This window comes from Selaginella moellendorffii, unplaced genomic scaffold (assembly GCF_000143415.4).
Source record: "Selaginella moellendorffii unplaced genomic scaffold, v1.0 SELMOscaffold_120, whole genome shotgun sequence".
In the NCBI taxonomy this organism is placed as follows: domain Eukaryota; kingdom Viridiplantae; phylum Streptophyta; class Lycopodiopsida; order Selaginellales; family Selaginellaceae; genus Selaginella; species Selaginella moellendorffii.
Genome location: NW_003314381.1, coordinates 110,060 through 136,628, shown reverse-complemented (window position 1 = coordinate 136,628; position 26,569 = coordinate 110,060). Strand labels below are relative to the sequence as shown.

General features: G+C 44.5%; 7 protein-coding genes across 12 annotated transcripts; 3 read left to right on the top strand and 4 right to left on the bottom strand.

Annotated features, from left to right (window-relative positions):
- Nucleotides 1–20: 20 nt before the first annotated feature.
- LOC9639627 (microbial Terpene synthase-like protein 1) lies at nucleotides 21–1,067 on the bottom strand. The gene has a single exon (XM_024665262.1). The coding sequence runs from the start codon at nucleotides 1,065–1,067 to the stop codon at nucleotides 21–23; it is 1,047 nt and encodes a 348-aa protein (XP_024521030.1).
- A 4,321-nt stretch (nucleotides 1,068–5,388) lies between these two features.
- On the top strand, nucleotides 5,389–6,974 carry LOC9639596. The gene is made up of 3 exons (XM_024665257.1): nucleotides 5,389–5,431; nucleotides 5,478–6,258; nucleotides 6,320–6,974. The coding sequence occupies exons 2-3, from the start codon at nucleotides 5,593–5,595 to the stop codon at nucleotides 6,653–6,655; spliced, it is 1,002 nt and encodes a 333-aa protein (XP_024521025.1). The 5' UTR covers nucleotides 5,389–5,431; nucleotides 5,478–5,592; the 3' UTR covers nucleotides 6,656–6,974.
- LOC9639595 (inositol hexakisphosphate and diphosphoinositol-pentakisphosphate kinase VIP1) lies at nucleotides 6,918–12,274 on the bottom strand. 4 transcript variants are annotated; one of them, XR_002991089.1, is made up of 32 exons: nucleotides 12,080–12,274; nucleotides 11,913–11,972; nucleotides 11,805–11,851; nucleotides 11,666–11,749; nucleotides 11,527–11,590; nucleotides 11,301–11,454; nucleotides 11,177–11,247; nucleotides 11,018–11,122; nucleotides 10,875–10,967; nucleotides 10,752–10,826; nucleotides 10,609–10,694; nucleotides 10,367–10,561; nucleotides 10,219–10,318; nucleotides 10,098–10,168; nucleotides 9,953–10,034; nucleotides 9,756–9,902; nucleotides 9,666–9,708; nucleotides 9,532–9,614; nucleotides 9,412–9,474; nucleotides 9,288–9,362; nucleotides 9,126–9,242; nucleotides 8,835–9,073; nucleotides 8,738–8,782; nucleotides 8,620–8,686; nucleotides 8,488–8,559; nucleotides 8,168–8,427; nucleotides 8,048–8,105; nucleotides 7,822–7,989; nucleotides 7,685–7,759; nucleotides 7,305–7,628; nucleotides 7,142–7,211; nucleotides 6,918–7,036 (listed from the first exon to the last, which is right to left on the bottom strand). XR_002991089.1 is itself a non-coding variant. In XM_024665256.1 (31 exons), the coding sequence occupies exons 1-31, from the start codon at nucleotides 12,254–12,256 to the stop codon at nucleotides 6,978–6,980; spliced, it is 3,216 nt and encodes a 1,071-aa protein (XP_024521024.1). In that variant the 5' UTR covers nucleotides 12,257–12,274; the 3' UTR covers nucleotides 6,918–6,977. The 4 variants fall into 4 exon arrangements, 1 of the variants encoding a protein (XP_024521024.1); XR_002991088.1 differs by having other exon boundaries at nucleotides 7,142–7,628; XR_002991090.1 differs by lacking the exon at nucleotides 7,142–7,211.
- A 117-nt stretch (nucleotides 12,275–12,391) lies between these two features.
- Nucleotides 12,392–14,527, bottom strand: LOC9639626 (probable LL-diaminopimelate aminotransferase, chloroplastic). The gene is made up of 9 exons (XM_024665280.1): nucleotides 14,364–14,527; nucleotides 14,246–14,313; nucleotides 14,066–14,182; nucleotides 13,944–14,006; nucleotides 13,776–13,880; nucleotides 13,684–13,734; nucleotides 13,297–13,617; nucleotides 13,034–13,240; nucleotides 12,392–12,946 (listed from the first exon to the last, which is right to left on the bottom strand). Exons 1-9 carry the CDS (start codon nucleotides 14,506–14,508, stop codon nucleotides 12,653–12,655), a joined length of 1,371 nt encoding a protein of 456 aa, XP_024521048.1. The 5' UTR covers nucleotides 14,509–14,527; the 3' UTR covers nucleotides 12,392–12,652.
- Nucleotides 14,528–16,678: 2,151 nt separating this feature from the next.
- LOC9639625 (12-oxophytodienoate reductase 1) lies at nucleotides 16,679–18,258 on the bottom strand. Of its 2 annotated transcripts, none has more exons than XM_002991433.2 (5): nucleotides 17,956–18,258; nucleotides 17,768–17,908; nucleotides 17,581–17,711; nucleotides 17,085–17,517; nucleotides 16,679–17,030 (listed from the first exon to the last, which is right to left on the bottom strand). In XM_002991433.2, exons 1-5 carry the CDS (start codon nucleotides 18,027–18,029, stop codon nucleotides 16,712–16,714), a joined length of 1,098 nt encoding a protein of 365 aa, XP_002991479.1. In that variant the 5' UTR covers nucleotides 18,030–18,258; the 3' UTR covers nucleotides 16,679–16,711. The 2 variants fall into 2 exon arrangements, with proteins under 2 accessions (XP_002991479.1, XP_024521050.1); XM_024665282.1 differs by having other exon boundaries at nucleotides 17,962–18,257.
- A 4,128-nt stretch (nucleotides 18,259–22,386) lies between these two features.
- On the top strand, nucleotides 22,387–23,636 carry LOC9639624. Its single transcript, XM_024665233.1, has 7 exons — nucleotides 22,387–22,464; nucleotides 22,513–22,714; nucleotides 22,797–22,871; nucleotides 22,921–23,021; nucleotides 23,074–23,187; nucleotides 23,235–23,349; nucleotides 23,408–23,636. The coding sequence occupies exons 1-7, from the start codon at nucleotides 22,396–22,398 to the stop codon at nucleotides 23,620–23,622; spliced, it is 891 nt and encodes a 296-aa protein (XP_024521001.1). The 5' UTR covers nucleotides 22,387–22,395; the 3' UTR covers nucleotides 23,623–23,636.
- Nucleotides 23,613–26,228, top strand: LOC9639593 (12-oxophytodienoate reductase 1). Of its 2 annotated transcripts, none has more exons than XR_002991087.1 (6): nucleotides 23,613–23,759; nucleotides 23,808–23,888; nucleotides 23,938–24,161; nucleotides 24,216–24,725; nucleotides 24,776–24,849; nucleotides 24,903–24,922. XR_002991087.1 is itself a non-coding variant. In XM_002991463.2 (6 exons), the coding sequence occupies exons 2-6, from the start codon at nucleotides 24,782–24,784 to the stop codon at nucleotides 26,098–26,100; spliced, it is 1,089 nt and encodes a 362-aa protein (XP_002991509.1). In that variant the 5' UTR covers nucleotides 24,613–24,725; nucleotides 24,776–24,781; the 3' UTR covers nucleotides 26,101–26,228. The 2 variants fall into 2 exon arrangements, 1 of the variants encoding a protein (XP_002991509.1); XM_002991463.2 differs by lacking the exons at nucleotides 23,613–23,759; nucleotides 23,808–23,888; nucleotides 23,938–24,161 and adding exons at nucleotides 25,101–25,231; nucleotides 25,295–25,727; nucleotides 25,785–26,228 and having other exon boundaries at nucleotides 24,613–24,725; nucleotides 24,903–25,043.
- Nucleotides 26,229–26,569: the final 341 nt, after the last annotated feature.

Below are 26,569 nucleotides of genomic sequence, written 5' to 3'. Positions count from 1 at the left end.
CTAATGCAAGTAGAAGCAAACTAGAACTCAAAGGTACCATATTTCTCAGCTGGTGAAACCCATCCCACCCCATGATATCTCGCAGAGATCCAGCTAAACTCTATATTTGCAGCCATGAAATACTCCAAGCTTTGCACATACCCCATGACATTTCCCTTGTTCAAGTCCTTGTTTGAGAGAACCTTTTGTTTGATGTCAGCAAACTCTTTCTCCAAATCCTGAACCATTTGTGCAACTTTCTCCATTGCCTCGTTTAAGCCACAGTTGCTACTGTAACCAACCAGTGCCACAGAATTGAGGTACTGTTCACAAGCCCATTCCTTTTTGAAGGAGACCATGTCATTGGCTAGGAACGAATGGCGATTTGCAATCACTTCCAGCGTTTGAATATGGGGATCGTCTAGCACTCCTTCCTCTTCCAGCCCAAAATTATTAAGGAAGTCCATTGCCACCATGCAAGGGATAACCCCAGCTGTTACCTCCCTCATCCACATATAAATCTCAAAGTTGGGAACCAGTGTCTTGTGAAGCCAACTTGATTCCACCTCAAACATGTCGAGCACATCAATCATGGATTTCGAAAACCGGGTCTTATGTCCAGGATTCATGAAACCCTTTAGATCAGTGTAGACATCGTTAAGCATCCCCATTTGCCGCAGAAGGCCTTTACTTTCCACCAGAGTTATGGCTTGATCATAGTCGTTTTTGAAGATGAGCTTGTATGCAAGTGTGGCATTCTTCAGGTCAGAGACAGGGACAGAAGGATCGTCCATAAAATCATCTGCAAGAAACAACCAGCAAAAGAATTTTGCGATGGGACTCAATCTCTCTGAAGAAATGGCTTGGTATGCAAAGCCTGCAAGTTTTCCAAGCTTGCTCTGAATGGCAAACTGAGTCTTGTGATCAGTGAGATCATGCAGGTTCAAAAAATCCATACACCATTTGTCAATTTCAGCATCCAACTTTGCATCATAAGCAGGATTCAAATCAACATGATAAGAGCTGTGCGGTGGTATGTAAAAGCTTTTGGCGCCCTCAAAAATGCTAAGGATAGAGGAGGCTCCCATGATGGATCTTCTTCTATGTTTCTCCAGGGCTGTGTAAGCTATATAATGCCTGGGTAGCACCCGCCAAGAAATATACAAGGAGAAAGGTCTATTGGTAATACTCACTGAATAAAATTATTATTAACTCATTAAAAAGTTAATAAAATTATCACAAGACAAAAAAGTATTTCAAAGGAAGAATTTCAGGCAAAACTCTTTACTTCTGAAAAGCAAAGTCAGACAAAATCTCTTAATTTTTAAGATAACACCGGTTTAGAACCAAAAAAGCAAGTGTGTTGCTCTTTGGCCATCCTCAAAGATGCGCATAGGGTTCAAAGCTTTGTTTTCCTGCGAGTGCTGTCGCTGTTGCTCGCGAGCCCTAGAATTTATCAAACTGTCAAAATTTACTGCAGTGGGTATTTTCGTTGAGACATGGCTTTGGTGTTTTGTTCCTTGCAGATCATAGCCCTGAATGCCGTCCGGCTTGGGCTGGGGAGTTTACATTGTCTGCAGGTTCCCTTTGACAATATCAATCTCCGTTTCAGAGTACATTGAGTTAAGAACCCATGGCGTCCAAAACACCACCACCAGAGCTCCTCCAGTGATGTAAGGCCTTTCGCAAAGACGGTGTTGCGGCAATCCACGAGAACTTCCATGTTTACTCCCACGTAGCCCATGTGATGCGCGAGGAGCTCTTGCTAGGTGCTGCTGCAAAAAATATATTTCAGAGGAAGAATTTCAGACAAAACTCTTTGGTCACTTGGTTGTAGACAAAATAAACTCTTAATTTCAGGTTTAGAATCTCAAGTGTATGTGATGTTGGGTCTCCCTAATTAAAGTACTCTTTGGCCAGTTCAAACACCTCGTCAAAGATGTCCTTTTCAGCGAGCAAAGCAGGCCCAAGCCGGACAAGTAATTGACCGGGCTATGATCTGTAAGCCTGGGAAACAAAGCAGTAGCAGCCTGTAGAAGAAAGCAGTACCAACAAATTATGAGTGCATTGCACCTGTGTGTTGAGGTATACGCTCTCTATGACATGATCCTAGGTGGCAGGAGTGCCACTTCACTGATCCAAGTGTAGGCTAGAGGCGTGTCTCTTCATCATGTATATATAGCTATGATATATACGATTATCCTGAGAGTCATCCACCATCGTAGCTTCCGCTCTTCTTCTCTTCACTGTGCCCTTGAAGTTGTAAGACGCAAAGTTGAAGTTGTTGCTCCAGTTCCACTTGGTTATCCTTGAAAATAATGTTTTGGGGATATACCGGTAGCATGGTTTAGAGTTCTTACAGTACATTGTCTCTTATCGTCTCTATTATGTCTCTCACTCTTGTCATCTGGGAGTGAACATCTGGCTCGTTTCTACTGCTTGACTTTCCAACTGAAACATAATTAGGTTAGAGGAGCTAGAGGGCTGACTTTTAGTGGTGGAACAGGGCCTTATATGGGGGGTGGGGGGGAGGTGCCAGGCAATCTAGCAATCCCTCTTCTCTACTTCCTGTGTTGTATGACTGCAGCCAATGTCTCAGATCATGTCTTTGGGATGTGGTATAGGGGCGTTGGCAATGCATAGCTGAAGACATCATGCACAGTTCCTCTAGAGCCAGCCACTTTCACCACATTTGCCCAATAGGGAGGTCCTGAGGTCCTGAGGCAAATGTTGCCCACTGGATTAAGTAGAAGGCTTTACAATGCTATGCCTCCACCTTTTGTTTTTTGTGGCCATGAGGAGTCATTTGTGGTTTTTGTGCATCAATTAGGCATTAAAAGTGTGCTTGCTAGCTGAAAAACCTTCTCTCTTAGCTGTTGCCAGTGTGGGCATGTACTACCCCACCTCAACTTATGAGAACATAGTAGTAGAGCATTCTCAAGACATCAAGAACCAGATGTACAAAGATGAAGTGTTATGTTGCTTCTGGCACTTGAGTGGGTCATGCACTATGGTCCACAACAGTGAGTAGAAAACTTATACCACCCAATGACGCTTCACATTTATATAGAGGGCATTCTAATGTCGGATCATGACCTAGGCCTCAAAACTGTAAGGTTATCCTTATGTGATGCTCCAGGAGACCTAACCCTTGCAAGATCTCTAGATGCTTAATGAAAGACAAAAATAAAAGATTGCAGATGTTAATAACATAAAGAACAAGGAACTTATTGAGGTAGATTGAAAAATGTTGAATAAACTAAGGAGTATATCCCACAAGAAATTCCAAAGTACAAATCCAAGCTTCTGGGTGGTGGAAGATTAATTCTACAATATAGAGGTTTAGTGTTGCAATTTTCAAATTTAAAAAAAGTCTTATGTGGAAAACTATGCTAAATTTTAATGCAGAACAACAAAAACTAATGAAAAACTAAAGGCTACTTAAGAAGTGATGAAATAAAAAATTTAATATTCCCCCAAATGCTATGGTTCTTGTTTACCTTAACCTACAGGAACCATATAGCAGGCCACATCACCACCTCAGGCAGTGCCCAAAAATACATTGATTGCTTATTGATTTGGTAAAAGAGAATATTTCTTAGATTGCATAAACTTGAAATTTTCTAAATTTCACAAACTTGGGAATTCCTTGGATTATCGCTTATGAACATGGAAGGTGTAGAGCATTGTCATGGGACAGCTTAGATGCAGTGCTCATCTTCCCAATCCTCCTCTTCTCCTCCCCTCTTCCTTCTACTTACCATCACCTTGCTTACATTTGTGGATTGATTCGGCTATGGTTTAGAAATGGAGCATCTTAGTGTGTGATCGAGGCAACAGTAGAAAGCAGCAAGTAGCAGCGACAGTGGGGCAAGCATCAACACTAGCAATAGTGGTGGTAGCAAGGAGCAGCACCAGCACCAGTAGCAACACCAATAGCAATGGCCAATACAAGCGTAGTAGGGCAACAATATGCAATAGCGGCATTGATGGCAAGCAAGAAATAGCATCAACATCAACAGCAACAGTAAGCAGCAACACCAACAATGGCAGCAGTAGCAAGAAAAAGCAGCAGGAACAGCAAGTAGCAACACTAGTAGCACCAATGGCAAGGGCAGCAAGAAGCAGTAGCAGTGGATAGCAAGCAGCAGTGGCAGCAATTTGCAGTAGTAGCAACAACCAAGGGAGCAGTAGCAATTAGTTAGCAGCAATAAGATCGTGCCTATCAAGTAGTAGCTGGATCATGCCTGACAGCCCTACTCCTTCTAGGCCAGTGAGCTTAGTAGCAGCAATAACAAGAGGTGCAACAACAATACATATTTTTTCTAATTACTTTCATATCTAACCAAAGTGCTTAATTTGTCTTCAGGATGGCCACTACTTCAAGTGATCATGATAAAACCAAAGATCACCTATATCAAGCCGGGAATACTTCATCATGAGTATATGAGTATGATAAAAGTAAGAAGAAAGGTCAAAGATATAGGGGACTTATTTGACAGGATGATTCATATACAAAATCATTGATCATCCATAGCTTTCTAGCGTGCCACAACAAAGTGATTTGCCCAATAATTAGTCTACTAGGAAATGTTTTGACAAGCAACTCTAAGAAGAAAACGTGCGTCAACATTCATCAATCACTTCGACTAATGAAGAGAGCACGTTCATGTGATCATCTAGTTGCAAAGAGAGCAATTCTTCCATGATCATTGGTCGTGACAACATTCCAAACACTACTCTTGCAAATGTTCTTGGGATTCATAGAAGAAACCTACCAGCTGCATGAGCAAGGAGGAAGATGATAAGGATCATAAGTTGTAGAGAGGCACTAGATGGTCATAAGCAAAGGAGTGATTGAGTACCGCAATTGACAAAGGGCCTGGTGGAGAATTTTTGGGCTACAGGTAGTCATGTATCATCTAAGAAGGACATTTGTCTCAAGTGAATCAAGAGAATACACAGACAGATAGTTGTAAAACTGGATAAATAAACCCTTAAATTGTACACTTATGTTTATCTCTTCCATATGATCCAAGCTCATACACAATATGAAAACAATGGAAATTGGCAAACTTCTGAAATTGCAGGTGAGGAACATGGAGACAATTCCAATAAATCCTCCATTAAATTGAGAAAACCTTTGGCAGCCTTGCCAAAGAGCCACATGGAAGTGTTCCTTCACAAGCAAAAACAATAGCGCATTTTGCCACCCCTCGACATCACCTATACCTTCCAGGAGAGTTTTGTTGCCAATACGCACGCTCCATCATAAACAAGCGCAATGCCACCTTTGAAGTTTATAAGATTCATGGCACGCTGAAACATCTCAAGAACAAGCAAGTCAAGGACCTATAAACCTTTAAAAACTATGCTTGCTATCCTTCATTTTAGGTTTGGGATTACGATGAAGCGACAGCGGCCGAGGGGAAAGCCGGGGAGCAACTCTGAGGTGATGTTTGCATATGTTAGCGAATCTCTCATGAACTTGTGTGCAGGTCGAGGATGACAGGATGCAATCACTCCGTGATCCAATCGTGCTAATGAGAGGCATGGCAGACAGTCAGTTTTGGGTCTCCACGCACAACTACCGTAAGAGGCGGAAAGCGATGAATGATCTTTCGTGGTCATAAGTGCTCACACGATGATGAGCCCATTCGTAGAGGAGATAGTGTGCTGGCTCCCGTGTTCACTATTGTAGACGACGCTCACCATTCTAGCGCAGATGAAGAGGAGCAACCACAAGCCAACCTCATGAGCTTCGTTGTCGTGTTTGCCCCAGGAGAGGGCAGCGGCGGCAAAGAGCTAGTGCAGCTTCACGCAAAGTCTACCGGAGCGGTGACCATTGCTCTGGTTTTTCCAAGTCCTTGCGCTCTTGTCTACGACCACCAAGGCGAGGAGCTACTTGCGCTCGAGTCACCAATATCGATCGACGTGGGAGCGTTCGTTCCTCGCCTACCGGGTTTCAGGCTCATCTTGTCGCAGCTGTGCGGTCGAGGATGGGAGATCGGGGCTCTGACCCTCGGCAAGAGAATGGCGCGACTCGTGCAAGCCATTACGGAGTCGGACTTGGAAACTGCGTACGCAGCCATAGATCTTGTAGACAGCTTGAACATGCTGGTCCCAGGTGAGAACAGAGAGGCCCCGCTGCTTGCAGCAGTGAAGCGGCACCATCGACTGGGTGCTTCTGCTGCTGGTGATGGATTTGTCCAGTATCTTTTGGAAAAAACGGGGCAGACCCAGACTTTCCATCGCCAGATGAGATATTTCATTGGTCAGGTAACATTCTTTCTTGTCACATCCTTTACATTGTCACTCGTATGGTTGGTTCTCTTTCCAGGCGTACCCACCTGGCCGTTCAGCGCCCATCAAATGGATGACTTGGTCACGCTCTTCAAGCCCATGGCGCGGCCTGTCGAGACTTCTCACCAGCAAGCACTTGTGCAACGCTCGCGATCCCGAGCATCTGGAGCTCTTGCTCAAGCTCCCTCATATGGATCCCAGCCGGACCTCGCCGGAGGGCTGGCTCCCCCTCATCGCTGCGCTGAATCGAATAGAATTGGCGAGTGTCAAACTGCTGATAGCCGCTGGGGCCGATCCAACGCTGCCGACTTACGATGGTTTTTGCCCGCTCGCCAGAGCGGCCTTCTCGAATGAGGATGAAGAGATCTTGTGAATGGCGGCCAGCAATATCAACGTGGAACCAGGGGGGTATACGGTTCTCCGCAGTGCTTGCAGCGCTCGGAAGGCTGGAGTGTGTCGAGTCTTACTTGAGTGCGGGATGGACGTTGACGATGGATTACCGGACTTGAGGTCTGCTTTGAGAGATCTCTTCCACTCGTCCCACACGCCCATGCCAGATTGCCTTGCTAAGTTCGTGGTCGTAGTTTATATATTAAGCTTAGAATATGAACTTAAGCAAAAGGTGGAATATAAACTTAAGCAAGAGGTGGTTATATTCGAAAGAACTTAAACCGCACTTTACATTTACAAAATTTCTAGCGCTTGAAGTGTAAGCACTTGGGTGGAAAGTTAGACCTTGCTGCCATAAATTTCCCTGCAAACGCCAAGAACAAGCTATAAATTTCCCGACAGCTCAACAATACAGAGACAAGAAAACCAAGAAAAGCCTCTCAAGAACAAGCAAGCAAATTAACAGTACCTCCTCTTGAGCGAACTAGCCAGTTGGGAAAGTTTTGGCACCAGTTCAAGGACTTAGATGATATCTAAGCCTACAAAAACTATAGATTAGTCGGAAGGTAAAGAGAAAACCAGACCATCCTCGACCGTCACTCGCAAATCAGCCTCTTACCGACCAGACTTACTGTTTGTTCCTCGTTGTCAAAACTTTACTTTGATGTTGTCAAGTCATCGGAACGGTGGAAGAGCTTGTCAATCATATCTCAGGCTTTCAGGTTGGCGTTCTTATTAAACGGCCACAGGCTAGCAAGGCGCTCGAGAACACCACCTCCTTTGACGAAGAGCCCCGAGAATCCTTGCGGCGTTGTTGCCGGAGGGAAGTCCTCCGCCGGCATGGCAAACGCTCGGATCATCTTCTCCAGCCTGTTCAAGGACAGGAAAGCTCCCTCCTCCTGGAGTGTTGAGGGCGACAGCACCGGGAGTGTGTGATCCCGAAACCGTGGAGATGCCTGGATCATATATCTCGCATTAGCACCGCTCTAAACTTCTGTCACAAGAAATGTACCTCCAAAGGACTCAAAGCGGCACCACAGCTAAACATAATCTCGATTCTAAATCGCCGAGGACTTTCCAGCGCTACCTGCGTTTTAGTAAATGAAAGAAGTGTAAGTCCACAGCAAAACAAAGGTGAAATTCGTTTACCTCCGTGTTTTCGTAAAGCCGTAGGACGACGTGAGTCAAGTAGTCAAGCTCTTTCGTCTCAAAAATCTCCTCCAGCGCCTCAGTTGATACAAGTGGAGGTTCTCCTTCCAACGAATCGTCGAGATGGCAGTAACGTAGCACGTTTATCAGCGAGTGTATATGGGATTCCTAGATATCAAAGCGGCAACAGCCAAGTTAGAAATTGACGAGCACAAAAGGAGCGTACCGAAGTGAAGTACAGCCGAGTGCGGACGTGCCTTTCAGGTGTTTTAACATTTGCGTATCTGTGTAGAAACATCAAAGTGGTTTACAGCGATCCAAAGAGAAAACGAAAGAAAAAACTTACTTTGGATCGAGGCGATATTGCGTTTCTTTGTCGTCGTGATCGTCTGTATTAGACTTCTCACTCGTCAAACTGGACCTCCGAGAATCACTCTTCACACTAGATTTTTGAGACTTATTGTCCTCCTCATGTTTCCCCTTGGGTGGGCCAACAGAATCTGGATTTATTTTAACTTCTTCGTTTTTCAACTCTGCAACACTGATAGCCTCTTCTCTGGTGTTCCTCAGATCTATCAAAATCTTCCCCAGCAATCGACGGCAAATCTAGGTACAAAGGAAGCAGGAGAGTGATTAAAACGCGTATAAAGTATCAATAAGCAGTACCTTCGATCCAATTTTCAGTTTGTGCTTTGGGTTTATACCATATTCATTCGGTATGACTCCATCTGCTAAGGCCTGTATTGGACACATGCGAACACGAATTTAGCATTCCTTAAATCTGTTTTGACATTGCACCTTTGCCACCGTGTAAAGGTCTTCGAGACCATCCAGTTTTAGATGAGCATTGTGTAGAAGATCGTACCTGCGAGAAATCGTGAGAAAGATATAATGCAGTCAAAGGAACATTCCTTACTTGGAAGAATCGTACACATCCGGAACCTTGCTTATGTCGTAGCGCCTGCAAATCAGAAAATTCGCCTCACGTCTGATAACACTAATATTCCACTTACTCTTTACGCTCATTATATATGTCACGCTCGAGTTTCTTCCAACGTGCATACATAAGAAGAAAGCCTTCACTGCCGCAAGGCAAACCGGCAGAAATTCGGTCCACATCCATGTTCGTCTTCCCCAAAGCCCTGGCTTGATCGTATGGAGGTATTTCTTCATTTAAACCATCGGCCAGCCGCTCCTCTTCCGCCTTGCAGAGGAGCTTGACTTGTGCGGTAATTTTCTTTGTCAGATGTACCTATAAAACTCGGGTCAATGCTGAGATTGTTCTAAACACAGGAAAGCAATACCATTTCCTTCATCAACTCCAGAGCGTTGGGAGGTAGTCCAGCGCCATCTACCATCCAAGGCTCATTTGTGCATTCGCAGCATGATTGGCCAGCCATCATGATTTCGTACAGCTTGGCCTGCAAGCAAACTGTTAAAGCATACATCAACCACTATCATTTTACCTTCGCCTCCTCCATTTCGATACTGGCTGTATCTAGTCCATCAAGCATTGGTGAATCTTTGCTTACAAGCGAAACCTGCCAAAAGATGGTGAGGCCATATAATGTCACTGCAAAGTTATAGTACCAGGATAGGCGTCAGGGGGCCCTCTAAATCAAGAAGACCTTTTGCAAAGGCTGCAGATGACATCTGGTACCCATTACCATGTTACATCTGCATAAGAACGAAAAGGAGAAAAACCATCACCTGCACCCGCCCTTCATCCGAGCTATAGATCTTTAAATCGTGACGATAAGTGCTATGCAGACGAAGCAATCCAGTTCCCTCCCCTGCAAAAACTGAACAATGAAAATTCGGTTAAGGCTATAGTTAAACTCTACCTGGATACATAGTGTTCCGAAAAGAACGTCCAAGCTCTTCGGCCTGGAAGCAGCAAAGTGAGAATATGTAAAATTCATTACACATCGAACCTGTTTCCTTCCGGCGTGTGTAAGAACACCACCGTACTTCAGAACCATAAGCGCCTCAGTTGGTCTTTCCTCTTCACCATCTGTGGCTTCCTGCCACTTTTGAGGCTTAAGTTGCACTTTCCGGTAAATCCCAGAAAAATGGCCACCCTATTAGAACAAGTTATTAGAACAAGTCAGTACCAACAATTAGTATGTACCTCTTCCAAAACTGCCTTGACGTGTCGCAATTTTTCTGCATGTTCAAGGTCCTCAGCCTCACTGTCGCTTTCCTTTCCAGATCTTGAAACATCATATGCAAGTATAAGAATCCTCAGGCGCTAAGGGAAAAGATCTAACTCAAACCTTGCTCTTGGTACAAGCATTCTTGTAGCATCCAGAAGATCTTGCAATTGAACAGCGCTTTTCAGCTTTGCCTGCATAGAAAGCATTAGCAAATCATATTAAAGTTTTTGAGCTAGCTTACCTCCGCTCTTGGTCTTCCGCCGTTATATTTTAGCATTAAGTTCAGTAACCTATCTTGCGTGACTTTCATTTTTACTTTCTGCTTGGGGGTCCGATCACCACTGACAGCTGACAAGTGAGCACAATGGAGGCAGAAAAGGAACACTTACTGGCGTAAGACGGCTATGACACAGCGCAACTCCTCGGATTGTCCAAAAGTACCGGACATCACGCTACTTCCCTGTCGTGGTAATTCAAGTGGCCTGGGTTCGCTCCAGGAGAGGCAGGGCGGAATCTTTGAAAGGTGTGGTGCCTTAGCCTCCAAAAACATGGTTCTTAAAACACATGCAGCGTCATCGTAGTACCTAGGAAAGCAAGTTGCAGCAAGTTTAACATGGACAACATTGCCTACTTGTACGAGTTTTTTACAAAACTCCATCCATTGACATCGCAAACATAAGACCTCCCTTGAGATCGCAAGAGGTCAAAACCACACACCTGCCAAAACCGTTAAAATGAGAACTCTTCCACTTGGAAGTTACCAAATGTACTTACTGCTTGGCCAAAAGACACACAGACTTCTCGGGCCATCTGCTTCTCGGCTGGCGTCAGTAGTACTGGGTATCGTATCTGTGCCAAGCTATTTTAAGAATTAGGAAACAAACGAACTTCTTGTACCTCTTTTCCATCAGGACTTCTCAAAACAACCCCGTCAACAACAGGTGATTTTCGTGCCTCAGCATGAGCATATTCTGGTCCAACAGTGTATACCTGCAGTTCAGAAGAGGCGACTGCTAAGAACAAGAAGTTGAGTTGTCTACCTTGACATCTGTTCCCCCAGTTGGCATAAACTCCTCATAGATATAAGAGCCTTCTCTTCGAACTCGTCTTATCTCGGGATGAAACTCACTTGAACGATTTCCAATCTGCGGCATTAATACATCGGGTAAGAGGTTACATTTTGCTTAATGCTTCATCACCTTGCGGAAAAGCTCTTTCATTCCACCGCCAGCAGCGCTAGGATAGTAGATCATGACGCTGTGATTATCTCCTGCTTGCATAGCCACTTTAGTGAAACCTGTATATATGAAGTTCTATACGCACCATTCACAGGCTTTTCAACAAATGGCTTAAAAATTCTTTTGCCATTCACTTCGATGTAATCCTCTTCCTCCGAGAAATATTCCAGTTCCTGGTTTGGAAACTCTCTATTCACCAAAGCATAGTTTGGAATGGTTATCCCATATTCTTCCAGCCGCTACACACAACGAGAACGAAAAAAGTTGTAGTCCCTTCACCAATAAAGAGAGTAAAAAAGAAGGAAACGTACCGAATAAACTTTGCGCCTGTCATGCAAAAGATGCTGGGGTTCCAATTCATTAACAAGAAAAGGCCTGAAATGATAAGCACCTTTTGACAATCTGAAAAAAGTAGAGAAAAAAGAAAAGAAAAAAGAAAACGATACTCACTTTCTCAATCGCGCGTATGCTTCTGCCTTTTGCAAGGGAAAACCAGACGAATAAAATGCGATGAGGCAATCACACACGGGCCATCTGGAGAAAAGAAAAAAACGTTAAGAACAAGCAATGTCAAACTTTGCGACTTAACTCTTCCACGGGCTCCTCGAGAATGACTTTATCTCCGAAGTTGATGATCTACGCCGCACAGAGACGAATAAAAAAACTCGGCATTCGTAAAATCGCAGCTCAGTTTTACCTCAAACTCTCCAAAAGAGCGTAGACGATTCAAGATTTCCGTCATCGGAGGAGACAATGCCTTCATCCAAACACGGGATTAGAACAGAATCACCAAAATCTCTCGAAAGAGCTCGAGCATTCTTTGCCTAGAATCCAGTAGCTGCTACAAGCTCCAAAGAAACGCACCTTCTTCTCCATGACACAGACGCCGATGATAATCTTGGAGAAGACATCGAAGCTGGCATCGCTGCCTTTGCAATCGCTGCTTCCCAAGGATCCATCGCTCCCATTGTCAGTGTCGTAATCATCCGAATCGAAGACACCGCGCCTGGAGCCGCTGGCCCTGGCGCCATCGTCCACCATTCCAATCGATCGCCTAAAAACCTAGAAACTCCACTCCATACAATCGTGAAAATATATGATCTTCAATAGAACATTCCACTGGCGTCAATCCTGGCGCTACACGTGGACAACCCAGTCAATCCCACCCCTACGTCATCGTCAACAAAGATTTTTAATGGTGGTGGTGGTACACTAGCAAGATCTTACACTGGAGAGATTCCTCGTGCCAAAAAGATTAGACTTTTCGCAAAAGCTGCGATGGGTGTGGCACGAGAAGAACGATTTAATACTGCCCGAAACATCAAATCGCTCTCTCGGTGGAAAATTCCCAGGAAAAAAAATCGTTGCTTTGTCTGACTTGGAGTTCTTGGAGGAGTTCTTTGTTCTTGCTCTTCTCATTTCCTCCGTGAAAAGCTTTCAACTGTAGAGCGACTTAAGCCGGCGTGATGCTTCGAGGATGTTTTCTCTGCTGCCAAACGCGCTGGCTCGAACGAAACCATCGCCTGTGGGACCAAAGCCGCTACCTGGAGTCGTGACGATGTCGATCTTCTCCAGGATTTCCGAGAAAACATCCCAGGAGCTTCGGCCGGGGAATTGCACCCAGACGTATGGAGCGTTCGTGCCTCCATAAGTTTTGAATCCGAGAGACTTGAAAGTGTCAACCAGGATTCTCGTGTTGTCTTTGTAGAAGCCAACAACGTCGTGCATTGCCTGGAAAAGTTAAGAGATAACAAAGATCTTAGCAAAAGGACGAACTTAAAAAACTGCTAAACACGAAAAGGAGAAAGATTGACAGACCTTGAGACCCTCTGGTGATAGACAAGCCAGGCCTCCTGCTTGAGCGATGTTGGAAGCTCCATTGAAGCAAGTGCCCATAACACGGTTAAAGTCGTTTCTTACTGGAAATCCATCGGCATAGAGCAGCTGATCGGGAACGATTGTCCAGCCAAGGCGAACGCCAGTGAACCCTGCGTATTTGGAGAATGATCCAGTCTCTATGGCCACCTGCGCGAGAACTTTAGTTCTCTCCAAAATATATATATATAAGTCTTTCCTTGTACCTCTTTAGCTCCTGGAATCTCGTAGATGGTCTTGGGACAGTCGTCCGAGATGTACATCGCATAAGCCGAGTCGTAGATGATAATCGAGCCGTTTTTCTTTGCAAACGCAACCAGTTGCTCGAGTTGCTCACGAGTGGCGGACGAGCCAGTCGGGTTGTTTGGAGAGCAGAAAAATATGATGTCTGTGCGAGGCAGGGTTGATAAGTCCGGGAAGAAGTTGTTCTCCGGGCTGCATTTCATGTAGACGATGTTTCCATACTGCTGAACGTCCTTCTGGAAAGTGCTGGTTTGCCCGATTATCACGCTTGTGTCGACATAAGCCTGAAAATTTAGTTGTGAAACAAGACGGAAAGGAAAAAGCAAGAAGGAAATAAACCTGAAGCTTACCGGATAGGATGGATCTTGCACTGCCATTGAGACGCTCGAGCCAAACGTAAGCTGCGCAAAACATTAGCGGAAAGTTGTTTCCAGAGTTTTACCTGAAGACGAGCAATGTCACACTTGGCTCCATCGGACACAAAGACCTCGGTCTCGCTGATGCCAACTTGTCCATAGAAAGTTTTGGCAAGAGTGACACAAAGCTCCTGAAAAAAAAAAAAAAGTTACACCTTTGTGAATTACACAAAGACAAGATGATAGAGCTCCACCTTTTCACCTTGCTCAGCTCCATATCCACTGTAGCCTTCCCGTGTGGCCAACCCATGAGCTCGCTGAAACATACCGAGCTCTAAACTAATGAGAAAGACAAAAAGAAGAACAAGAACAAGACCTTGGCCATGGCTGTTGTTATAACTTCTGGTATTGGCTCTGTCGTGTCTCCGATGCCCAAGCTGATAACTTTGGCATCTGGATTTTTCTGGAGATGCGCGGCGCGCCTTCTCGCAATCTGATCCAGAAAGGGGGAAAAACAGATGAATAGCTTCAGAGCATTCCATTCGAAAATGCTTGCCTCGGGAAACAGGTATCCAGCTTGAAGCTTGGCCAAGTTCGCATTCCTTTGGACCTTGGTGGCGTGCTCTAGCAGCAAGAGAGATCGATCCAGCCAGAAAAACTGGGAAATTACTTACTCGTATCGGCGACGCAGCTGATCGGCGCGCAGCGCGCCCGATTCCCGCCGGCATTTGGAGCGCAGCTGCGCGATCGCGGCTGAGCTCTTCGCAGGCCATCGAAAGATCCAAATGCAGCGTGCTGGGCCGCCACTACTCGCTCCATTTTGCTTGATTAGGGCTTATACCAAAAGCTTCTATCTAGGTCTAGAGTTTGATTGATTGGTTTATACCATGTGGTTGTTTGCGACGTCCAGCCCACGGTGGGACAGGCCTTACAAGCTCTGGGCTTATGATCTATCGACGCATACTGAGGAGTTTTTCAATCTCCCGGAAAACTGTGCAGGCATGGAGGTTGGAGCCATCGAAAACGCTTTGGGCCTTCTGTGCTTGTATCAGGCGACCTCGGATGAGTATAATTCGAAAAGTCTTTCTGCTTCCTTTGTTGTTGTTGGCAATCCACTGCTGGAAAACTGGAGAACCATACAGCTGAGCGAGATCAGCCGAAGTGAATACTTCATAGGGTTTGCTATGAGACACAAGGTGGTGGGGAACTTCTTTGCTTACAAGCTGTTTGGGTTCATCTCCAAAGATTCAACCTTCATCCGGGTAGTGGTGTTTGATTCGGAGACGGGTTTGTGGAGTTGCAAGAAGGAGTGGAATTTGCGAAGCTGCTCTTTTATGCTCGCGGCTGATGGATCCAAGGCTTACATTGCTACTGACAGTTGTGTGAAGATGGATATTGCAACATATGACATGGACAGCGAAGAACTGGAGGGCGTGAATCAGGGAGTTCTCGTCGACAAAGGCGGCTGGGATAATCTTTCCAATCACTCAATCATTGACCCCACACTGGTTGTGTGCCGCGGGAGCTTGTACGTAATCGGTAGAACCTCATGCCACAGGTTCTTGAGGGTCTGGAAATTGGTGGCGGACAAAATGATTTGCATCTCCGAGTATTTTTACAACGCCAGCAACACGACCATCCTCTTCGCAAGTGATGGAAACCACAAGATCATAGCACGCACTCCGGGACGTGTTATTGAGTACCACATCGAGAGCAACGAGTGGTCGAGCTATGGTTCTAACGAAGAAAGAAAGGGTGGAAAGAGGATGTTTTCGGGTCATAAGCATCGTCCTTGCAAGCCTCACATTGTCAAGGCAATTCACATAACACGACAGGCTGTGCCTTGTCAAGATGGATCACTGCTATGGCTGATCTCGAATTCAAGCGTACGCGCTCTCGAGCTTCCTCGTTCTTGTGATTGTAAGCCTGCGGAAGGAGCGTTGTTGAAAGAGCTGGGACTGATTTGCGTGCCGGAGTTACGGAAGTATCGTGCCTTAGTACAATTCCCTGCACGGATCTATATTGGCAGCACAGATACGTACTGCTGGGAGGAAATCCCAAACATCACCACCTTCGCCCAGGATATACAGAACAAGGCAACAAAACAAAAAGAGAGTGACGAATATTCTCCCTTCCCTTGTGAATTCATTGGCATAACTCTGAAGCAGCAGCAGCAAGCGCCCCGCACGTACTTTCTGTATTACTTCTTCCTGGAGACAGTTAACTCGGAAGAATCCAATGTTCACGTACACCGATACAACTCCCTTACGAAGTCGTGGGACGTGCCGATAGGCCCATGCAAAGTTGACGCCCGGAGCTACGGCTGGCATTGCTCGGTCTCTGGGCCGAGCTCCAGCTGCAGGGACAAAATTTACTTGTCTAGCATCCAGTTCTACAGGGGGAAAGTGCCAGAGGGTGTCAAGGGCTGGAGGCTCAACAACAAGATGCGGGTGATTGCGTATGACAGCGTTAACAATGTGTGGGACGATATCTTTCCAAAGGATGGAGTTCTCTCGCCCACTGAGCCCGATGGTCGAAACAAGAACGTGAGATCAAGCATGGTTGCTTGTGGCGGGAGGCTGTTTGTGGTGGGAAGATCGCTTGACATTGAAGACACTGAGACAGTAGAGATTTGGGAGGTCAAGGATGGTGAAGGGACGAGCAAACTTGTGACCACGATCAAAGCTCGGGCATGGCAAGGGTGTATTTCTTTGTGCACTGACGGTGTGAGCAAGATATTTGTGAATGTGATGGAGAACGAAGACTCGCTGGAGACGAGCAGGGTGATGGAATACGACTTGGGGGATGCGCAGTGGACGTGCTATCCAATTGAAGAAAACATCTGGGGATTATTTGCTGAGTGAAAGATGCTAAATCATGCTTTCTTTCGTTTGTTCAATCGAAGCATGTTTCTCATTGTCTCTTAACACGTTTTCACAATCTATCAACACAAGTTTCCATCCTGACGATCTTACAAAGAAAAGGCATAGAAATGGAGTAAGATAGATAAAAAATATTGATGTTACCCAGTAGACTCTTCAAGGAATGGATAATCCGTGTATCCAGCCACTGGATCATGCGAGAAAAACGTGTTCCTGTCGTAGAGATTGAGCGGGGCATTGAGCTGGAACCGCCTTGGCAAGTCCGGGTTTGCGAGAAAGTGCCTGGCGTAGACAACCAAGTCGGCCAGCCCCGTTTCAATCGCTGCGTTCCCAGAATCCCTGTCGAATCCCGCGGCTGCCAGGAACGCACCTTTGAATGCTCGCCTCACTGGCCACAACTCCGACTCCACCTCGCCAGAGAGCTTGACCTTTGGCTCCGCAACATACAAGATGTTGTACCTGTCATAGAGTGTGTCGAAACTTGGAAGAAGTCACAAACAAGCAGTAGCATACCTGTTGAGTGCCTCGGCCAGGAAAACAGCTAGCTTCATGGGATTGGAATCCGCAGAGTCGCTGAAGTTCGAAAACGGCGAGAAGCGGAAGCCAATACGCTGGGAACCAATCTCCTTCGCCACGGCTTCAACCAGCTCCAGAGCAAATCTACAGCGGTTCTCGACAGAGCCACCGTATCCGTCTGTTCTGTCGTTGATACCATCCTTGAGAAACTGGTCGATCAAGTAGCCGTGAGCTCCATGGAGCTCAACGCCGTCGAAGCCGGCCTCAATGGCGTTCCGAGCTGCGGTGCAAAAGTCCTGGATGAGCAGCGGGATCTCACGAGTTTCTAGAGCCCGTGGGGTGGAGTACTCGAGTATGTCACCCGACGGTGAAGGACCAGGGGCACGCTTGCTCGAGCAGGATATAGGAGCCTGTCCCTTTGGCTGATAAGCTGCAGAACAAAAGCAATGTTGAAAGAGTGATCCAGCGTGTGATTCTCAAGCAAGCAGCTTACAAGTGTGGGACAATCTCCCGACGTGCCAGATTTGAAGAAAAAACACAGCACCCTTGTCATGAACGGCTTTCACAATCGGTTTCCAGGCCTCTACTTGTTCTTGCGTCCAGATTCCGGGTGTACAAGGGTACCTGTGTAAAAGACAACCGTACAGACGTTGGATTAGAAAGAATCTCCAAACTCTCACCCCATGGACGTGTCTGAAACTCCAGTTGCTTCTGCTATGACAAGGCCTCCAGGAGTTGCGCGTTGCGAGTAGTAGACAGCAGCATGAGGTTGTGGAATGCTCCCGTAAGATCGACATCTTGTCATTGGTGCGAGCACAATTCTGGAACGAACCAAGTCAGTCGTACAAGAACTCCTTGAAATCCATACCGCAACCTATGATTTAACAGAAATGGCCCCAGCTGGAATGGAGTGAGAAGTGGGATCTCTTCGTCATTCTCCATTGCTGCAAGGACAAGTTAAAGAGCAACACCTCCAAGGAGGTGCTCCAAGGCCGACCTTGCTGTAGGTACATCGGATAAAAATCGAGCCATATCAATCACTTGCATCAGAAGGAAGTGGATACTTGTAGGCTACAGCCACAGAAATATGAATCCCAAGCTTTGAAGAGAATTTAAGAACCTCCCACTTGCCATTGGTAAAAGTCAAGATCCGTCTAAGACTAGCTTGCCATGGGTTGGAATCGCGTTGGCCAAATAGTGACCGCATCACTGATCGAGACCGTAAAAAAACCATGCACAGATGGAATGCTCCGGCCGCTCTCGTCCGGGCGAAGAGTCTGAGGCACGCAACTCATAGTTGACTATAGTTGCGAGGAGTACGAGGCACACATTTCGTGCTATCTTTATTTCCGAGTCGGACAAGACTGTGAGGAAACTTCGTGTGCCAGAAAGAAGCATATTGAGCTTTTGAACTTCAAATGCGTTTGCATCCCCCTTGTGTCCCCGATTATATTCGCTAGCAGCAAGCACTCTTGGAGCTGATCAAGTGCAACCAGCAGCTTGAATCCGGAGGAATTTGCGAGCCAGGTGCTCCCTCTGGCTACAGCAATTGGGGCAAACGGGGGAGGGGGGCTGATCGATCAGATCAGCTATTGTCATGATTACGCTATTCCTGTGATCCTTGGAGCAAACTTCCTAAGCTTCTCATGCACACCCAAGACGACGATCACACCCTCACTGATGCCGCCAGCAACGAGCTCTACGCCAGGTTCTTAGCCCTCATTACAACAATCCCTCCCCAGGCTACGAGAGGATGCGATTGAGCTTCAGTACCCCGGCTGCCAGTGAGAAGGCCCGAGTACGTTCTGGAGATGGGAGAAAATTGCAATGCGGTGTTTAAGCGAGAGTTCGAGCAACGAGGTCTTGTGGCAGGCGAGAACGAAGGGGAGTGGACGGGAGTGCGATCTTGTTCTCGAGGAGACGGTGACGCTGGGCGTGTATGATCGAAACGGGACTGTGTTAGTGAGATTTGGGACGAACAACTCCACGAATGCGTCCTTGTGATGTATAGAGTGCTGGGGTTGCTCATGGGTGACATGGACATCAGTGGCACCACCTCCAAGGCCGGCTTCCTCTGTGATTTAAGGCAAAACCTGGCATCGATGACCATCCTCTTGTAGCTGACTGTTTTTGAATTTGATTCCATACACTAGTATTGGAAAAAACAGTAAAACAGAGGGTGGACCACTCTTCATCTCCCAAGTTAAAGAGTTGAACTTGTTTTTGCTGAGTGTTTCAGAATGGCACACTTTAAATATATAAAAAACATTGACTTCTTTCCAAATATTTTCAATCCATGTTAGGTTCATAATATTAAATTTGAAACTAGATTCTTTTTATCAATTACCTTTTGCACTCTGGGAAAAACATCCTAAGTGTTGGTAGTTTTAACTTTTGCAATTTTTCTCACAGTAGTTCAAGAGTGAGGAGCCACGTTAGTAATCCCATTGCCAAACCATACATAAGAGAGGGATGATTCTAGAGACAAATGCAATGATTGAGACCACAACAAATCATGTAGAGAAAAATACCTACCTCACCTAAAAAAATTGTAATGTGGTGACTTTCAAGATTATACGTTTTGTGGCATTTAGTGGAAGCAATGGCAACAAGAGTTATAATAGTATAATACATTGCAATGTCACTTTGAAAGACTATCACAAAATGTTTTTTAAAATGGTAAAGATTGTATATGAGCTACCATATTGCTCAAAGGTAAATTGATTAGATCTAAATTTTGTATTTGCAAAATATATCTTATTAAGAAAAATATTGTAGAGATTTAACTTATTAGGATGTGCTTTCTTCATCTGACACTTGAGCTAGCTCAGTCAAGAAGTGGGTTCTTAGAATAGAATAATGTCAAGATTGTAGCTCCAAAGTCCATCCCACCATCTTCACAACCAAAGGAAAACCAATATGTAAAGTGGATGAAGCCCAAGGCATGTGCTTTGTAGTGTGCCTTTTCAATGGCAAATGTCATTATTCAGGTAGTTAGAATCACTTTTTTTTTCATCCATTTATGAATATTTTAACAAATGGCTCTATTCCTAATTATTTTCCTTTTCTGTGAAAGCTACTCTATAGTTTGCATTAGATTTGACAAATATGTAAAGATTCATACCCAATGCAATATATCTAAGAATTTACTAAGTCACTTGAGCCAATCATATTTAATATGAGACAAGATCCAAGTTTATCATAGACATCTTATGACCAAAGGGTCCTCATTTTCATTAACAACTTAGTTTGGAAATAAATTACTACTATAAAATTATAAGGATATAGTAATTAAACTAATTAAGGTCAAAGATACCTTAATATTCAACATTATGTAACTATGTATTATTAAATGATTAGGTCTATTTTAGTTTAAGGATGCACTTTTCCCCTTTTTAGAATTGCACAATCTTATATAAAGCAAAAAATGAGGAAGATATTTCTTAAAATTACCAAATATACCTCTTTAAGCTTGTATTAGGTTGCAGACCACATAATATCTCCCATAAGCTAGTATAGATTCTTTTAGTAGCCCAACAATAAAATTCTTCAACATAATCTTTTGAATATATTTTGGTGCTATAGTTGAGTTCCTTGTAGTTTTTGCTTTTTTAAATTGATTCACAAAACTCCCCTATATCACTTCTTACATTAGATGGGCATGTGTGCTAACATGCATTATAACTTTGCCACATAGGCTATTGTGAGGATATTTTTGCCTTGCAACTGGTATGATACAACCAAATATTCTTGCAAAATTAACAATTGAATCCAATAATAATGGTGTCATAAACTAGATGATTGATTGTAGAGCTTTAAAAAATGTCTCTTGATCTTAATTAGATGTGTTATTGACATATTTAAAATGCCTATCATAATGAACCATGAATATTAACAATTAAAATGCTCATTTCATGATATTTTTTATATAGAAGTTCTTCATGGGGATATATATCACTACAATGGATGTGTATGGTCTTTATTTACACTAGTTGTGGATGTTTTGTTTGGTCTTCATCCTCTAATTACATTTAGACCTAAAACTATTAACAAGTGGTATAATTTTAAAAATATGTTGCCATTATATGAGGATGGAAGTGTAAAAAAAAAGAAAGAATGATTTAAGAGATGATTTATGGGGTTTAAATATAAAGGGAAAAGGCCCATGAATAAAAATATACCCCTTTTTCCAATTAATTAAAAATTTTGGGATACTTAAGGCTAAGTGTCTTTAGGTTTAGGCTAGATGACCTCTCAGAAAATTTAAATTCAAGAGTTTATAAGAAATGCTCAAAGATCTATAAGAAAATAGGCACATATAAATTGATAAGCAAAAAAACTAGAAAGCATTGTAAACTACTATAATTATCACTAATGATGAACTTGTAAGATTTAGGGAAATTGACAAGCAAGACAACTAGAAAGCATTATAGACTACTATAATTATCACTAATGATGAACAGGGATGGCCTAAGAGTGATATTTCAACTTGAATTACATATTAGAGGAGGAGAGAAGATTTTTGATTCACATTCATAGTTAAAGGTTTTGACTAGAGAACTAAAAACTTAAATATCCTTGGACTTAAACCACCTCACCCACATTATTGTGAATTATAGCCTTTAATGAAACAAAAGTGATATTTCAACTTGAAATATATATTAGAGGAGAGAAGATTTTTACTTCATATTCATAATTAAAGGTTTTGATTAGAAAACTAAAAACCTAAATATCCTTGGACTTAAACCACCTATTGTCATTATAGCCTTTAATAAAATAAAGAAAAGATGAAAATCAAATAGATTGTAAAGGAAATTCTTGAAAACAAAATATTAACAAAAGTAATAAATTTATAAGTTCTTAAGTTTAGACTTCCCGAGAAGTCACCCAGCCCAATATTATTCAAAAAACAAATATCCTAAAATTTTTAATTGATTAAAAAAAGGGGTGTAATTAATAGTTATTGATACTTGAATATTCACCAGTTATATTTAGAAATTTAGGGAAAAAGTGTTCTATTATAGTTAAGCTTGTCAAAGTAAACTAAATAGCTAAAAAGTAACTCTAGTTATCTCATTCAAATTGTAAATTGTTCTACATAATTTGATGAGAGGAATATTGGTTATCTTAGTTTTTTCTTGGATATATTTACAAACTTTATCATATATACTTCATGGCCATTCTATATATTCGAATAAAATATGGAAAACAATGGCCTTTTGCTTAGAAAATATGCTGTTAAAGCAAACTTGTATTTGGAAACTTCCACATTAATTAGATTTATATCTTAGGGCGGGAGGGAGGTCCTATGGCCACTGGCAACGATCGCGTGTTTGAGCTCCACGCCGATCCATCGTCCGAGAGCACAGTGACGCTGGTGAGTAGCAAGTAGCTCGAATCGTGTGTTCGATCCTCTTTCTTTCAGAGGGAGAATCCTTTGCGGCAGAAAGATGTTGTGAGGATTGGATGTGGCGCCGGCTTTGCTGGCGACAGGCCCCGCGCGGCATTGAAGCTCCTCCATCGGGTGCCAAGCTTGCAGTACTTGGTTCTAGAGTGTCTCGCCGAGCGGACCTTTGTGGAGCGTGTGGAAGCTAAAGCCGCCGGTGGCCAAGGCTATGATCCTCGAAGTAAGAGCTTGTCTTTTTATGTTTCTTGTCTTGGTTCTTCCATCTTCTAGCAAGGCTGATGGTTTCCAGAAAAAAATTCTAGTCTCGGAATGGATGACTTCTCTTCTTCCAGTAGCAGTGGAGAAAGGAGTTTGCATCGTCACAAACATGGGCGGAGGTCTCTCCCGCTTTTTAAAAGAGATGTTTAAGGAACTTTGTCTTTTCAGTGGATCCTTTGGGAGCACAAGACGAGGTTCTCAAGCTCTCTTCAAAACTTGGGATTCATATCTCTGTGGCTGTGGCCTACGAGTATCCGCTTCCTTCTGATGTAAGTGATTGATATGGCTCGATGTTTATCCGATCTAACGAGTTGACGACAGGGTTCTAGCACTTACCTTGGAGCAGCTCCAATCGTGCAAGTATTACAGCAATGTCGACCTCATGTTATCATCACCAGTCGTGTGGCCGATGTTGCGCTTTTCCTGGGACCGATGGTAAGAAGCTAGTTCTTGCAAAGACATCTCCAAGGAATGCTTTCTAGATTTTCGAGCTTGGCTGGAACTGGAACAGCTACAAAGAGCTTGCTCAAGGTGCGGTCGCTGCTCATCTCCTGGAATGCGGATGCCAGCTGACAGGAGGGTACTACGTGCATCCAGGTTGTGCTTTCTGTCCCAGCTCTTCCGAAACTGTTAACTCAAATAAAAAAAATTGCAGGTGACAAGCTTCGAAGTCTTCCGTTTCCAGAACTTCTTGACGTTTCGCTGCCATACGCTGACATTTCCTGGGACGGAAAAGTAGTCGTCGCCAAAGCCGAAGGCTCTGGGGGAGAAATAAGTGAGAGAACATGCTCTGAGCAGCTTATATATGAAGTGGAGGATCCTTCTTCGTATATCACCCCTGATGTGGTACAGACTGCACCTTTCATTTAACGCTTCTTATGTTCCTTGCGAAACAGATTCTAGATCTCCGCAAGGTCAATTTCAGGGAGCTCTCAAAAGACAGAGTAATTGTAAGCGGCGCTGAGGCTCATTGTTCTCCCAGCTTGCTACTTCGCCTGATCCCATCTGTAAGTTTAGCAGCACAAAGGTACTGTCCTGACTTGTTGTTTGTCTAGTTTTGTGGCTGGAAAGGTTGGGGAGAAATCTCGTACGGTGGCTTATATTGCGACGAGCGTGCCAATCTATCCGATAAACTGGTTTGTCGCTTAAGATTGTCGTCTCACCTTAGCAACTAGTATTTTGCAGGTTCGGTCGTGGTTGGAGGAATCGTTCCCTGGAATTCAGCAAAGAATTCTTTCGTGCGTCATTGGTAAAGATAGTCTGTTCGCAAGTCCCAGTCCGCCAGTAGTCTGTCACGAAGCTCGGCTGCGTGTCGATGGATTATTTGGTACAGAAGAGGAGGCTGCTGCACTTGTCCGAGAGTTTGGAGCGCTCTACACGAATGGACCTGCTGGAGGAGGTGGCATACGGTATGGTCGTTCATAATTGTCTTTTGTTTTTACTGACGAGACATACGTTTGCAGTTCAGGAATCAAGAGAGAAATAACACTGAAAAAGCAATTAGTCTCCCGCGATGCCGTGTCCTGGAAAACTGCGTTTTCAGGCACACAGAGGAGGCTCGAGTGTTGTCAATCAAACTCCGTGGTTTGCATGGATGTTTTACCGACGCCAAGTCCATCTGCAAAGACAGCTCCAGCTCCAAGAGGTGTTGGCATTCCTCTATATCACATTGCTCACGGCAGAACTGGTGACAAGGGGAATACACTGAACTTCAGCTTGATTCCGCATTGCACCGACGACATAGCTCGACTGCAAGAGGTCGTAACGGCCAGATGGGTGAAAAATGTATTCGCGACGGCCTTCGTTGGTCAGGCCGGAGAAGCTGAAGTTTCTGTTTATCTGGTCGAAGGGATACATTCTCTCAACGTTGTTGTCAGGAATGTACTGGATGGAGGGGTGACTTGTTCAAGGAGGGTTGACAGGCATGGTAAAACGTTATCGGATCTGATACTCTCTCAGCAAGTTACCTTTTGGTAAGTGATAAGTGTACTTTCTGGTGTTGTTCTTTAACTTGTCCTTCCAGAGAGCGATGGAGAATGACGAAAAGATCCCACTTCTCACTCCATTCCAGCTGGGGCCATTTCTGTTAAATCATAGGTTGCAGTATGGATTTCAAGGAGTTCTTGTACGACTGACTTGGTTCGTTCCAGAATTGTGCTCGCACCAATGACAAGATGTCGATCTTACGGGAGCATTCCACAACCTCATGCTGCTGTCTACTACTCGCAACGCGCAACTCCTGGAGGCCTTGTCATAGCAGAAGCAACTGGAGTTTCAGACACATCCATGGGGTGAGAGTTTGGAGATTCTTTTTAATCCAAGCGTCTGTACGGTTGTCTTTTACACAGGTACTCTTGTACACCCGGAATCTGGACGCAAGAACAAGTAGAGGCCTGGAAACCGATTGTGAAAGCCGTTCATGACAAGGGTGCTGTGTTTTTTCTTCAAATCTGGCACGTCGGGAGATTGTCCCACACTTGTAAGCTGCTTTCTTGAGAATCACACGCTGGATCACTCTCTCAAAATTGCTTTTGTTCTGCAGCTTATCAGCCAAAGGGACAGGCTCCTATATCCTGCTCGAGCAAGCGTGCCCCTGGTCCTTCACCGTCGGGTGACATACTCGAGTACTCCACTCCACGGGCTCTAGAAACTCGTGAGATCCCGCTGGTCATCCAGGACTTTTGCACCGCAGCTCGGAACGCCATTGAGGCCGGCTTCGACGGCGTTGAGCTCCATGGAGCTCACGGCTACTTGATCGACCAGTTTCTTAAGGATGGTATCAACGACAGAACAGACGGATACGGTGGCTCTTTCGAGAACCGCTGTAGATTTGCTCTGGAGCTGGTTGAAGGCGTGGCGAAGGAGATTGGTTCCCAGCGCATTGGCTTCCGCTTCTCGCCGTTTTCAAACTTCAGCGACTCTGCGGATTCCAATCCCATGAAGCTGGCTGTTTTCCTGGCCGAGGCACTCAACAGGTATGCTATGCTTGCTTGTTCGTGACTTCTTCCAAGTTTCGACACACTCTATGACAGGTACAACATCTTGTATGTTGCGGAGCCAAAGATCAAGCTCTCTGGCGAGGTAGAGTCGGAGTTGTGGCCAGTGAAGCGAGCATTCAAAGGTGCGTTCCTTGCAGCTGCGGGATTCGACAGAGATTCTGGGAACGCAGCAATTGAATCGGGGCTGGCCGACTTGGTTGTCTACGCCAGGCACTTTCTGGCAAACCCGGACTTGCCAAGGCGGTTCCAGCTCAATGCCCCGCTCAATCTCTACGACAGGAACACGTTTTTCTCGCATGATCCAGTGGCTGGATACACGGACTACCCATTCCTTGAAGAAACCGTGTAACATCAATATTTTCTATCTCCAATTACATTTCGGTTTTAGACAAGGATGGAACTTACAAGCTCCAAGTTCCGGAGATTGTTGATTGTGAAAACGTGTTAACAGACAATGACAAACATGCTTCGAATGAACAAACGGAAAAAAGAATGATCTAGCTCTTTAACTCAGCAAGTAATCACTGTGCATCCCCCAAGTCGCACTCCACATCACATTCACAAATATTCACTGTGTCAGTGGACAAAGAAATAGAGCCTCGCCATCTTCACCATCCTTGACTTCTTAGATCTCTACCGTTGCAAGCCTGCCAATGTTATTTGATCTCTCTCTCTCTCTCTCTCTCTGAGTTTTTTTTTGGTTTAGAATGCACTAATTGATGAAATTATAAAAGTAATCTCAAGAATGAGGTAAATTAGACATTCCTAAATTTTACTTACAAGCAAATTTGCCACCTTATATTTGTCATTGCAAGTGT

Coding starts and splice junctions, on each gene's coding strand:
- LOC9639625 (XM_002991433.2), bottom strand. CDS start 18,029: ATGGAGAATGACGAAGAGATCCCACTTCTCACTCCATTCCAGCTGGGG. Junction 17,712..17,767: donor GTTTCAGACACGTCCATGGG/GTGAGAGTTTGG, acceptor TCTTTTACACAG/GTACCCTTGTACACCCGGAA. Junction 17,031..17,084: donor CTGGCCGAGGCACTCAACAG/GTATGCTACTGC, acceptor ACTCTATGACAG/GTACAACATCTTGTATGTTG.
- LOC9639626 (XM_024665280.1), bottom strand. CDS start 14,508: ATGGAGCGAGTAGTGGCGGCCCAGCACGCTGCATTTGGATCTTTCGAT. Junction 14,314..14,363: donor CAGCTGCGTCGCCGATACGA/GTAAGTAATTTC, acceptor TCTTGCTGCTAG/AGCACGCCACCAAGGTCCAA. Junction 14,007..14,065: donor TAACAACAGCCATGGCCAAG/GTCTTGTTCTTG, acceptor GGTATGTTTCAG/CGAGCTCATGGGTTGGCCAC.
- LOC9639627 (XM_024665262.1), bottom strand. CDS start 1,067: ATGGGAGCCTCCTCTATCCTTAGCATTTTTGAGGGCGCCAAAAGCTTT.
- LOC9639595 (XM_024665256.1), bottom strand. CDS start 12,256: ATGGTGGACGATGGCGCCAGGGCCAGCGGCTCCAGGCGCGGTGTCTTC. Junction 11,248..11,300: donor TGTTGAAAAGCCTGTGAATG/GTGCGTATAGAA, acceptor CTATGCAAGCAG/GAGATAATCACAGCGTCATG. Junction 7,629..7,684: donor CCGCTTTGAGTCCTTTGGAG/GTACATTTCTTG, acceptor TATATGATCCAG/GCATCTCCACGGTTTCGGGA.
- LOC9639596 (XM_024665257.1), top strand. CDS start 5,593: ATGATCTTTCGTGGTCATAAGTGCTCACACGATGATGAGCCCATTCGT. Junction 6,259..6,319: donor TGAGATATTTCATTGGTCAG/GTAACATTCTTT, acceptor TTCTCTTTCCAG/GCGTACCCACCTGGCCGTTC.
- LOC9639624 (XM_024665233.1), top strand. CDS start 22,396: ATGGCCACTGGCAACGATCGCGTGTTTGAGCTCCACGCCGATCCATCG. Junction 22,715..22,796: donor CCAAGGCTATGATCCTCGAA/GTAAGAGCTTGT, acceptor AAAAAATTCTAG/TCTCGGAATGGATGACTTCT. Junction 23,022..23,073: donor AGTATCCGCTTCCTTCTGAT/GTAAGTGATTGA, acceptor AGTTGACGACAG/GGTTCTAGCACTTACCTTGG.
- LOC9639593 (XM_002991463.2), top strand. CDS start 24,782: ATGGAGAATGACGAAAAGATCCCACTTCTCACTCCATTCCAGCTGGGG. Junction 24,850..24,902: donor CCATTTCTGTTAAATCATAG/GTTGCAGTATGG, acceptor GGTTCGTTCCAG/AATTGTGCTCGCACCAATGA. Junction 25,728..25,784: donor CTGGCCGAGGCACTCAACAG/GTATGCTATGCT, acceptor ACTCTATGACAG/GTACAACATCTTGTATGTTG.